The 11,754-nt window shown below is 55.7% G+C and overlaps 2 protein-coding genes across 3 annotated transcripts; one reads left to right on the top strand and one right to left on the bottom strand.

Annotated features, from left to right (window-relative positions):
* Positions 1 to 6,599: 6,599 nt before the first annotated feature.
* LOC139706832 (interferon-induced transmembrane protein 1-like) lies at positions 6,600 to 7,734 on the top strand. The gene is made up of 2 exons (XM_071615872.1): positions 6,600 to 6,935; positions 7,408 to 7,734. Exons 1-2 carry the CDS (start codon positions 6,687 to 6,689, stop codon positions 7,597 to 7,599), a joined length of 441 nt encoding a protein of 146 aa, XP_071471973.1. The 5' UTR covers positions 6,600 to 6,686; the 3' UTR covers positions 7,600 to 7,734.
* A 2,910-nt stretch (positions 7,735 to 10,644) lies between these two features.
* On the bottom strand, positions 10,645 to 11,749 carry LOC139706833 (interferon-induced transmembrane protein 1-like). Of its 2 annotated transcripts, none has more exons than XM_071615873.1 (2): positions 11,448 to 11,749; positions 10,645 to 10,971 (listed from the first exon to the last, which is right to left on the bottom strand). In XM_071615873.1, the coding sequence occupies exons 1-2, from the start codon at positions 11,694 to 11,696 to the stop codon at positions 10,810 to 10,812; spliced, it is 411 nt and encodes a 136-aa protein (XP_071471974.1). In that variant the 5' UTR covers positions 11,697 to 11,749; the 3' UTR covers positions 10,645 to 10,809. The 2 variants fall into 2 exon arrangements, 1 of the variants encoding a protein (XP_071471974.1); XR_011708446.1 differs by lacking the exon at positions 11,448 to 11,749 and adding an exon at positions 11,274 to 11,379 and having other exon boundaries at positions 10,884 to 10,971.
* Between the last annotated feature and the right edge of the window lie 5 nt (positions 11,750 to 11,754).

The raw sequence follows: 11,754 nt of genomic DNA, 5'->3' as shown, positions 1-11,754 counted from the left end.
CCCTAGTGACTCCATGGTGTGTGGAACAGCAGTCCTCAGGCTGTGCCTGCCCTGGTGACTCCATGGTGTGTAGAACAGCAGTCCTCAGGCTGTGCCTGCCCTAGTGACTCCATGGTGTGTAGGACAGCAGTCCTCAGGCTGTGCCTGCCCTGGTGACTCCATGGTGTGTAGAACAGCAGTCCTCAGGCTGTGCCTGCCCTGGTGACTCCATGGTGTGCAGAACAGCAGTCCTCAGGCTGTGCCTGCCCTGGTGACTCCATGGTGTGTGGAACAGCAGTCCTCTGGCTGCACCTACCCTAGTGACTCCATGGTCTGCAGGACAGCACTCCAGGCTGCACCTACCCTGAGTGACTCCCTGGTGTTTAGGACAGTAGCTCTCAGTCTGTACCTGCCCTTAGTGACTCCTGGTGTGTAGGACAGCAGCTCTCAGGCTGTGCCTGCCCTGAGTGACTCATCTTATAAAGCTGTAGTTTGCCATGAGCGTCTCCATTTTGAGTCTGAGTTCTGAAGTGCAGTGACTCTACAACTTATTGGTCAAGTGTACGACCACCCTCTGCCTGGCACAACCATAAGATACAAACTGACAAATAATTAATTGTGCTAATAAAAATGTTCACCTTTATTCCGCAGCTCAGAAGGCTAATTCAAAGCCAGCCTCAGCAACTTAGCAAGACCCTAAGCAACTGAGTGACCCTGTCTCTAAATAAAATACCAAAAAGTTTGGGGATGTGGCTCAGTGGGTAAGCACCCCTGGGTTCAATCCCCAGTACCCTCCCCCCAAAAAAAATGACCACCTGTTTACTTACCAAATTAATTGGAAACACATGATTGAACGGGCTTATCACACTCATCAGAGAATCCAGGCCCATACTTGTTGAACACACCAGACCACTGCATGAAGCAATCTCCTCCCGTAAAGCCCCCAAAAGGAGGAGCCTCTCGAGACTGGACATGGCGCACCCTGACACTGTCGTCTGATCACTTGTCACAAGACTTGCCCAGGAAAATCTCCATAGCAATGAACCTTCAGACCCCTGTCTGTGCGCTTCACCCGCAGATGGCCTCTCCTGACTGTGACAACCACCCCGGCCCCCTCCTAGCTGCCCCGGGAGCTGCCGGCCCACGCTGAGGCTGAACTGTGGCCTTGTGTGCCTCTGCTCTCGGCAGCTCTGTGCCCTGAAGGAGCTCTCTGGTTGTTTGTAGTCTTGTTTTCTCTGGCCACCTATGCTGACCTTGCACCCCATCCACTGTCTACCTGTGCCCTCAGTCCAGCCTCTGCACCCTGTGGTCGCCCAGCACTGTCTCAGACTTCCTGTTTCCTGAGTGCATGATTGTGTCAAGTGTGGTGTGTGACTGGAGTCTTACTGACATAGAAACTGAGATTGGAATCAAAGAAGCTGTGATTGTCTGACTTATGACTCTCGGTGAGCTGCCAGTGGTGACAGTAGTGTCACTGGTGAATTATTACTCCTCAGTGAACCCTGATGTTGAGGAGAGACACCAGATGACTTGGGTCAAGGTCGGTGACAGGCTTGCTCATCTCAAGTTCTGACTGCCAGGGGCTTTGCTTAGAGACTTCTGGGAAATTTCCCAACAACACAAAGACAGCGTGGGTGCAGGAAGCCGTGGGAAACCTCACTGAGCACCCTTGATGCTCAGTGTGTGGGAGGGGGCTGCCTACCTCCTACAGACCACCCCTCCACACCGGGTAGGAGAAGTGCAAGACAAGAGCCCAGGGACCTTCCACAGTGACATAGTGATGAACATGCCCAGCAGTCACATCCTGGGCCCTGGGTCCCTTCTGCTCCACAGTGACATACACACCCAGAAGCCACATCCTGGGCTCCTTGTGCTCCACAGTGACACAGTGACATACATGCCTGGCAGCCATGCCCTGGGTCCCTTCTGCTCCCTTCCCCGCTGTGACGTGCTGACGCAGGCTTTGGTTTCCTGTGGGCCTGTGGTTTCCAGGCAGGTTGAAGACTGCCTGCTCCTCACAGCAAGCCTTTCCCACCACACTTGGGTGTTTGTTAATGGGCTGATATTTATGTTAATGGGAAGTCCCTGGTTAACCCCAGGACAGGGACTTGGTTGTGTAGGGAAGGTTCAAGTTACTCTTTTCCCTCTGAAGATTCAATCATTTTACATTATAAAATAAACAGACAATAGCCAGATAATAGGAATAACAACCCACAAATCTTATTTGTGCCTGAGCATGGGAGCCATACAGATTCAGGGTGAGACTCGGAGAGAAGCAAGTGGCCTTGTAGAGAGCTCAGCAGAGGACAGGGCCTCCTCAAGGAAGGGAGGCTGTGTAGGCTGGGGAGCAGTGCTAGGTCCCAGCCACTGCTGTTGGGTCTGACTCTAACCCCGGCTGTCCTCGTGGGAGGGTCCCTCCCAGCAGATGGGAGGCTGTTGGGCAGAGAAGCCTGTGCTCACACCTGCGGCTGCCAGTGTGGATGATCAAGACTGCTGCTGGGGGCCTGTGCAGCTCTAAATATGCTACAGCCAGGCCTCCTCTAGAGGGCAGTCAGCTGAGAAGACCTGTGATCTGGACCCAGAGCCCTTTCTCTGGAGCGGAGGCTGGTGTGTGTGTGTGTGTGGGGGGGGGCGGACCTGCTGCCCTGGACTGCAGCTGGTGGGGATTCCCCAGGGTCTGTAGCTTGATCGGCCTCAGCCTGCAGCTTCAAAACAGGACATTTCTAATTTCACTGCATCCACATTAGAACACTGGGTGGGAATTTGGAAACAGTAAGCTTGCAGATAAGAAAGGTTTGAAGATGCTGCCCAAGTCACAGGTAAATAGTAAAATCCCAAAAAATAAAAATGATAAAGATCTGCACCAGAATCCAGTAGCAGGTGCACTATGGCTTTCTCTGAAATGTAAATTTTCTCTCCAGACCCCCCAATTTTACAAAAGAAAATCATAGAGAAACCAATTTACCACATTTCATCACATAATCATCACCACTGTGTAATCTTCTCATCCTGTTTTTTTAGTCCAAAAAGTTGTTTATAGCCTTTCTTTAAAAAAAAAAAAATTCGTTTTCTTTTAATATATTTTTTTAGTTGTCAATGAACCTTTATTTTATTTATTTACGTGTGGTGCTGAGAATCAGGGCTTTATACATGCCAGGCAAGCGCTCCACCACTCAGCCCCAGCCCAGTTTGTAACCTTTCATTGCGAATACGCAGCATGGTAGGAAGCTGTTCATCCTGCGCTTGAAAGGCAAGAACGGGCAGCAACGCATCCACCAGTGCTGATGGCCTTTGCCCTCTTGCACACTGGGAGCCCCAGCCTGGAATGCTCAGGTCACAGACACCATCATTGTCATTTCCAAAGCCAACTCTGTGCTTTGGTTGGAGCGTTTCAGTACTAATAGTGACCAGCTTGCATGAGTGGCACTGAGGATGGTGTGTCAGGTAACAAAACCAGCAACGGGAGCAGGACATTCAAGGACAGAAGATTAAATTGTGTAAGTCTGTACTTGGCAAAACCAGTTTTTTTTTTTTTTTGGGTACTGGGATTTGAACTCAGGGGCATTCAACCACTAAGCCACATCCCCAGTCCTATTTTGTATTTTATTTAGAGACAGGGTCTCACTGAGTTGCTCAGTGCCTCACTTTTGCTGAGGCTGGCTTTGAACTTGAGATCCTCCTGCCTCAGCCTCCTGAGCCGCTGGGATTACACACATACGTCACTGTGCCCAGATGCAAAACTAGTCAGTTTTCTCAAGTGTAATACTTCATCTATAATGCCCAGATCAACAACTAATGTGTTCACTTTTCAGACTGGAAAAGTGTTTACAACCTGTCACAAAGAAATGGAGTCACCAATTTGGACTATTTTAATGCATATTCATGAAAGTATATGTAATGTATATTCCATGCATTCTTCTTTCTCACCAAAGACAGTTTAGTAATAAACAATTTTTAAGTAATGTCAGCACAATTTTTTTAAAAAAGCTTCACATAATGGATGCACCCCACTGTTTTCCAAAAAAATTGCCATAAAATGTGCAACGATTATGCAGTGAAACATGGTATTTGTCAAATAAATTTAGTCTCACTGAACTTGCCTGATTATTTGCATAAAATGCAGTAAAAGTGATGGACCACAGAGGCTCCTATAAAAGCGGCTCTGCTGGGCTGCGAGGCGGCTCACTGTCAGAGGGCTTGCCTGCCCTGCAGGTCCTGAGTCTGGTCCTCAGTGCAGCTGAGAGTGGAACGTTAGGGATCACTTAAGAAAATCTGTAAGTGATCTCTAAACTGGACATTATCAACTGTGTGTTTTCCATTCTCATCATGAATTCCTGTGTAAGGCAAAGGAGGGTCTGTTGGTGGGGGAATGTATTTTTATTAGCCTCTTGTCCTCAAGGGGGACACCATAAACTACATACTGTGGTCCTTGTACTGTTGGCACAGCAATTGTTTTTCTGTAGCTAGGCTGTTGTACAAGTTGTGGCTTCAGGATGGGGTGGGGGGTGGCTAATGTAAATTGTTAACCGTGGGATAAATATTACTCGTGGCTTAGGTTGGAGGAATAACACTATTGTTTGTGTCCTGAGAGAGATTGAAATGCACCTCATGCCCTGCCTCAGTTGTATCCTTAGTCTCATTCTGGGAATTCTCCTACAACCTCAGGCCATACAGACTTTTATCATTGATTGACATTTGCCCTGTTCTCCACATCATGAGTATCATCAACCAAACACTTGACATTCCCAATGGTTCCCGTTTCCAGAGGGTGTGGCCCGGCCGCGGCCTCCCCCAGGCTGTGACCGTCAGGCAGTGGGTGCAGGACCTCCTTCACCAGAGGTGCAGGTGCTCCTCACCCAGCAGCTCTGTGTCTGGTCACCTCTGTCTTCTCTGGCTCTGGTCCTTTTCCTGTGCCTGACATTTTCTTTCTCCAGAATTGAATTGCTCCTGGCTGCACATTCTCCCTAGAGCTGGTGTCATCTGAGACTCCTGGCCAACCTCCTGTGGGTCCCCAGTGCCAGCCAGAGCCACTGCAGGTGTCCTGGGTCCCTGAGGGCTGTCGCTTAGCTGCACAGACCTCCAGGTGGCTGCACAGGCAGCAGAGGAGGAACCCTGCTGGTCGTGTTGATGAGAGATTGCTTTCCAGAAGTGCGGTTGATGGTCAGCCAAAAGTAGGGGACAGAGAAGTCCTGCTAAGGACAGCTGACAGCACAGCCCTTTGGGCCGAGGTGATGGTTTGGGTGGTTCTTCCCCTTCCCACACCCCAGTGTTCATCTGGGAAGAACTTCTGTGACCTCACTGGGGTAGGAGGGCAGCTGGGTCCCTGGGGCTGCAGGGAGGAGTGGCCAGTGAGGAGGTCTTCTTGCACAGCTGCTGGGGGCAGGGATGGGAAAACCCTTCAAGGCTTGGGCAGGACCAACATGGGCCCAGGCAGAGGCCCAAGGGACAAGCCTAAGAGGGACCCAGATGCCACACAACCACTTGGGCTCTTGTCTTGTTGCTGCCCCTCACCTGGACTGCCGTGCCAGGAACCAGAGCTGAGTGTGGTCATGGGAGCCCACATGGGCATCGGTGAGCTGGGAGGGTGCTGTGTCATGGTGTTTGTAGGCAGTGACCAGGGTCAGAGGGAGGTGAGGAGACCAGGCTGCAGTCAGCCCTCTTTTGAAGGCCCTCACTAGGACGACAGCCCCTGAGGGGGACAGTAACACTTGGAGAACAGAGGCTTCCAGTCACCTCTGCCACCCAGGCACATCCTACCTGTCTTCCCAAGCAGCCAGCAGCTCAGGCTGTGAACAGCCACTGACACAGCCCTCTGTGCACCAAGTGTGAAGATACCCTCCTGTGCACTCAACCGTGTGCTCTGCTGAGCCCCGGTGTCTACACCCTGGGAACATCTCCATCCCAGCTGCAGCCTGGCCTGAGTTTGAACATGTTTCCACCCTTGGGCTTGCAAAGCTACCCCACACCAATTCTGCACCCAAGGTAGAGCACGCACCTCTCTCACGCAGATGGCCAGGAGCAGAACAGACAAGGGACTCAGCTCTCCAGGGTCTTGCAGCTAAGGCCAATGCCTAAAGGGAGAGGAGTCCCTCCCATGAGCCCTTTTATTCATCCGTTAACTACAAACTGCCATGTTGGAAATCAGACTTCTGGGACATCACACACTGAATACTCCAGCAAGGGAACAGGGCAAATGCTTGGTCAGCAACGATGCCACAGCAAGCCCTGCCCTGGGGCTGACAGTTTGTGCCAGGTTGTTTTGCTATCTCCCATTTTCCTTCAGAACTTCATTCCAGGAACATGGCTGTGATGCGCCACCACCTGGTGGCTCTGGAGAGTGCAGGGGCTGTGGTGGACTGGCTGGGCCCTGAATGTGGACCTTGAGCTCCTGCTGCTGTTGACCAGACTGTGGAGTCTCCCAGGCCTGGGAAAAGACCCCAGGACCCCCACAGCCCAAACAGGAGGGGTCAGCTGAGAGGTACTGATTTGGGTTCCTGGACAGAAAGCACCGCCCACCTGGTCCTTCCTCCCACTCTGCCCTAGAGAAATTTGATCCTCAGGATTTAGTTCCACCCCTCAATACTCTACAAATCACCAGCTCACAACAGCCAGGAAAACGAAACTTCTGAGAAACTGAAAGTACTCGGGAAAGGGTGGGCCAGACAGCAACCCTCCAGCCACTCTGCAGCTGGGCTCCTGTGAGCAGCATGAACCAGGCTCCGCACACCGTCTCGATGTACCCCAATGCTGGGCGCCCCACACACTATGAGAAGTTCCAGGAGGAACACGAGGTGGCCGTGCTGGGGGCACCCCAGGGCTCAGCTCCCATGACAACCACCGTGATCAACATGCCCAGAGACATCTCTGTGCCCGACCATGTGGTCTGGTCCCTGTTCAACACGCTCTTCATGAACTTCTGCTGCCTGGGCTTCATAGCCTTCGCCTACTCCGTGAAGGTGTGTGTGCTGTGGGGGGGCTGGGCAGTGGGAGGGGCGGGGGGGAAGTGCATGGGAGGCTGACACTCCACCTGCACCTGGGGTGTGTGGGTCTGTGTGTGCTGGGGGAGCTGCTGTGGATCACCCCCTATGGCTGGTGTCCATTGACCCTGTGTGCCCTCCTCTTTCTGGGTAAGTGTGGGGGCATTAGGGGATCTCCCAAGGCAGGCACAGGAGGGAGCAGCCTGGGAATCTGGGGTCACTCTTGTCCCCATCCCCAACCCAGAGGACTTCTCCCTATGCCCAATGGCAGAAATACCCGCTGCACACTGCAGAGTGTGGCACCCCAGGCTGTCTCCCAAGCTGGGGTGAGCAGCCAGCACTGGGGCCTGCTGCACAGTCTGAGTGTGTGAGGGACAAGAGCAGAGAGGACCCTGGGGGCCTGGGCCTAGCACCTGCCTCTCCCCTGACCCTCTGCATCTGGTCTCCCCAGTCTAGGGACAGGAAGATGGTGGGTGACATAACTGGGGCCCAGGCCTTCGCCTCCACTGCCAAGTGCCTGAACATCTGGGCCCTGATCTTCAACATCATCCTGACCATCGGCGCCATCGTGATTCTCATCATCTTCTCGGCAGCGATTGTCCAGGCTATTTCACAGATGATAAACCATCCTGGGGGCTTCTAGTCTTGCCATGTCCTGACCCTCCTAGCTGGCCCTGCACCCTGGGCTGAGGCCCTGCCCCTGCACTCCACGCTTTCTGAAGCATTTACATGCACCCATCTGTCCACCGTGGGATTCAATAAAGTGCATTGTACTCGGGTGTGCTGTGATCTCGCCTGGGGAGGGGTCTGCTGGCAGTCACAGCCTGGTGCAGGATCTGAACCCCTCTCCCTCTGCTGTCTGGCCTCCTGCTGTGGGCAGCAGCTGACCAGGATCCTGGGTGTGGCTCTCTACAACCTCTGAGCCCTGACCAAGGGAGCACTGTGTGCTGAGTCCCCTTGCCCTCTATCACCTCTTTGGGTTCTGGGGTGGATGTGTGTAGCCCTGGCCTTGTTGGATGGATGGGGGCTCCTGTGTCTCTAGAGAGTGGTGACAGAGAGAGACCCTGCCAGGGCCTCCTGACCCAGCCACGTCTGGCTCCATCCCGGCTGCTGCTTCCTCCTGTCCACTGGGCACTATCCATTCTCCTGTTTCATGGGGAGCAGCCAGTGGCTGGCAGAGGGGCAGAGACCTCAGCTGTGGGCTCACTGCAGAAGGAAGTGTCAAACCTGGTGACCTCTCAGGGATGTTGGGGCAGACTCTGAGAGCTCCAGTCCAACTGCCTGAACCCCTACTGTGCTGGCTCAGGAATATGTCTCTGCAAGATGGGGACCCAGGGCCCTGGGTGTGAGTTCTAGCTCTAGTTCTAGAGTTGCCCACACACTGTGGAGCTGGGCCTTCCTCCCACGTGGCTCCACAGGGTCCTGCCAGGGCCTGGGAGGACAGTTCCTTCTGCTCAGAACCTTGGAGCAGTGACCCTTCAAGCTGAAGCCTGTCTGTTCTGTCCTGAGGGTCACCTGCAGATCCACCTGCCAAGTTCCTAGGCCCCCCGGCCTGTGCCCACCAGTGCCCCAGATCTGGAGTCTCTCAAGCGAATCGCTGTACTTGTGCCTGGTCCGCAGACAGAGTGCTCTCGCTGTCCCTGGGTGCCAGGTGTTGGAGCCAGAGGAGCCTGAGAGGGTCACCTGGGTGGATGGAAGCTCCTGAGCAGAGAGCACCTTCTGCAGGCTGAAGCCCAGCGGCGCCCCCTGCCTGCCACGGGCACAACCCGCAGGGATGAATAAAGATGGACTGGCAAGACCCAGAACGTTTCCCAGCCCAGATTTGGGGTGGGGTCCCCATAGGAGGGCAGAGGGGAAGACCCAGCTGGTCTTGGACTGAGGGTGGTCTGGCCGCGCGTGGGTGCGCACTCCTCAGGTCCCTGTAGGCAGCCGGCACTGCAAGGCCCACAGTGAACTTGGAAGTGTCCTCCTCCGCGGGGCAGAGTGAGTAGCCAGCTAAGAAGACTTTCCCTGGAGGGAACTTGTCCAGGGCTGTTCATGCGGAGAAGGGAATGTGCTCCCGCCAGGAGCAGTGGCTGATAGGCCGGCCCAAAGAAGGTCAGCAGGGTCCACTGGGCGTGGCGTGTTCTGGGGGTGCCTGGGCATGGGCAGGACTGATGAGGTCTAGGCCTCTTTGCCTTGCGGAGGGGCTATGGAGTGGGGAAACGGCCCTAGGACTCGCAGGCGGGTGGGTGCAGAATTGCTGGTCACCCTGGGGTGAGGGCCATGGGGGCATCCTCGCTGGGAGCGGTACACACAAGATTTGCCCACGCTGGCGTATGTCTCAGCCCCAATCCTGAAAATCAAACGGGGCACCGTCTGACCTCACAGGGAGGCACAGGTGGACCGCGCGTGGTGGTAAGCTGAGTCACCGCTAGAAGGGGTCTTCGCGCAGTCTTATCGGCGGAAGTCCCAACCCAGGCAGCTCTTCTGGCCAGAGTCCAGGTGGGAGGAAAAGACGGGGGCCTCACACATGGACAGAGGTGCTGCCACCCCGAGCACATACCAAGCCCTGGAGCCTGCAGAAGAGCCGCGGGCCCCTTCCTAGTCAGAGCCAGCCCTGGTCTCCCCCGCCAGCACACCGCACTCCCAGAACCCAACTTGCCGTCCCCAGGGATTTTGGGGTGCATTTCAAACCCACTTGGGCGGTTTAGGCAGCAAAGAGCTGCAGGACGTGTCTCAGTCCCACGACACCGCGTGGATTTGAGCGACGGGGCTAGGGTGACTCAGTACAATGACCTCCAGGGACTCGCAAGGATACCCTGGGGGGACACGCGGAGAAGTCATCACCCCCACCCTGGGGCTCCCGGAGACTTGCAAGGGGTGGTCGCCAGAGCGGAGGCGGAGATCGGAGGCTGTGTCCACGTGCATGAGGAGGGTCACTCGCGCCGGCGGGCGGAAGCGCCAGGGACTGGGTTTGGCGAGCGAGGGGTGCGCGGAAGGACCACCGCCTCAGTCTCCGTCACTTGACCGCGGTGCTGAGGTCGGCGGCGGCAGGGACCGGTCCTGGGCGAGCTGCTGGGGTAGCATCTCGTGTTCCTGTGCACCAGAGTCCCCTTGGTCTGCGTCCCTGGGTCCCCTGGAGTAGGAGTGCTGCTGAGGGACTGGAGGGCTCAGGCCCAGCCTGTCTGGGCTGTGCAGGGGAACGAGCAGTCGCAGCCAAGAGCTCTGGGCCTCTTTGGGCGGCCGATCAGCCAGTGCTCTTAGGGGAGGCAGGCCCTCCAGCTCCCACGTCAGCCGTCTCCAGGGCAAGGTCAGCCCAGGGGTGTCCCTAAGGTCACCACCACTCAAGGCCAGACTCAAAACTAAACTCAAACCCAGGTCTCAGGTGTGACTGGGCAGAGTTTTGTTTTCTCCTGAAGGCCAGAGACCCTGAGCTACTGTCCCACCTCTGGGCTGTGTGGGCTCCCTGATTTCTGTTCCTAGGGCCTTCCTGGAGGCCTGGGGCCACAGGAAGTTCAGTCTCCTTCTGCCTGCAGCCACCAAATACGGGGAAAGCCAGATGCCACCTGGCACTGAGCACCCACAGCAAGAAGTCAGGAACTTGCAGAACGTGGGACATGCATGCGACAGCAGAGGGAGAGGGGTTCAGATCCTGCGCCAGGCTGGGACTGCCAGCAGACCCCTCCCCAGGCGAGATCACAGCACACCCGCGTACAGTGCACTTTATTGAATCCCACGGTGGACAGATGGGTGCGTGTCAATATTTCAGAAAGCGAGGGGTGCAGGGGCAGGGCCTCAGCCCAGGGTGCAGGGCCAGCTAGGAGGGTCAGGACATGGGAAGACTAGAAGCCCCCGGGTGGTTTATCATCTGTCAAATAGCCTGGACAATCGCTGCCGAGAAGATGATGAGAATCACGATGGCGCCGATGATCAGGATGATGTTGAGGATCAGGGCCCAGATGTTCAGGCACTTGGCAGTGGAGGCGAAGGCCTGGGCCCCAGTTATGTCACCCACCATCTTCCTGTCCCTAGACTGGGGAGACCAGATGCAGAGGGTCAGGGGAGAGGCAGGTGCTAGGCCCAGGCCCCCAGGGTCCTCTCTGCTCTTGTCCCTCACACACTCAGACTGTGCAGCAGGCCCCAGTGCTGGCTGCTCACCCCAGCTTGGGAGACAGCCTGGGGTGCCACACTCTGCAGTGTGCAGCGGGTATTTCTGCCATTGGGCATAGGGAGAAGTCCTCTGGGTTGGGGATGGGGACAAGAGTGACCCCAGATTCCCAGGCTGCTCCCTCCTGTGCCTGCCCTGGGAGATCCCCTAATGCCCCCCACACTTACCCAGAAAGAGGAGGGCACACAGGGTCAATGGACACCAGCCATAGGGGGTGATCCACAGCAGCTCCCCCAGCACACACAGACCCACACACCCCAGGTGCAGGTGGAGTGTCACCCTCCCATGCACTCCCCCCCCCCGCCCCTCCCACTGCCCAGCCCCCCCCACAGCACACACACCTTCACGGAGTAGGCGAAGGCTATGAAACCCAGGCAGCAGAAGTTCATGAAGAGCGTGTTGAACAGGGACCAGACCACATGGTCGGGCACAGAGATGTCTCTGGGCATGTTGATCACGGTGGTTGTCATGGGAGCTGAGCCCTGGGGTGCCCCCAGCACTGCCACCTCGTGTTCCTCCTGGAGCTTCTCATAGTGTATGGGGCGCCCAGCATTGGGGTACATCAAGATGGTGTGCGGAGCCTGGTTCATGCTGCTCACAGGAGCCCAGCTGCTGAGTGGCTGGAGGGTTGCTGTCTGGCCCACCCTT

This window comes from Marmota flaviventris, chromosome 9 (assembly GCF_047511675.1).
Source record: "Marmota flaviventris isolate mMarFla1 chromosome 9, mMarFla1.hap1, whole genome shotgun sequence".
In the NCBI taxonomy this organism is placed as follows: domain Eukaryota; kingdom Metazoa; phylum Chordata; class Mammalia; order Rodentia; family Sciuridae; genus Marmota; species Marmota flaviventris.
This window is presented reverse-complemented; position numbering and strand designations above follow the sequence as displayed.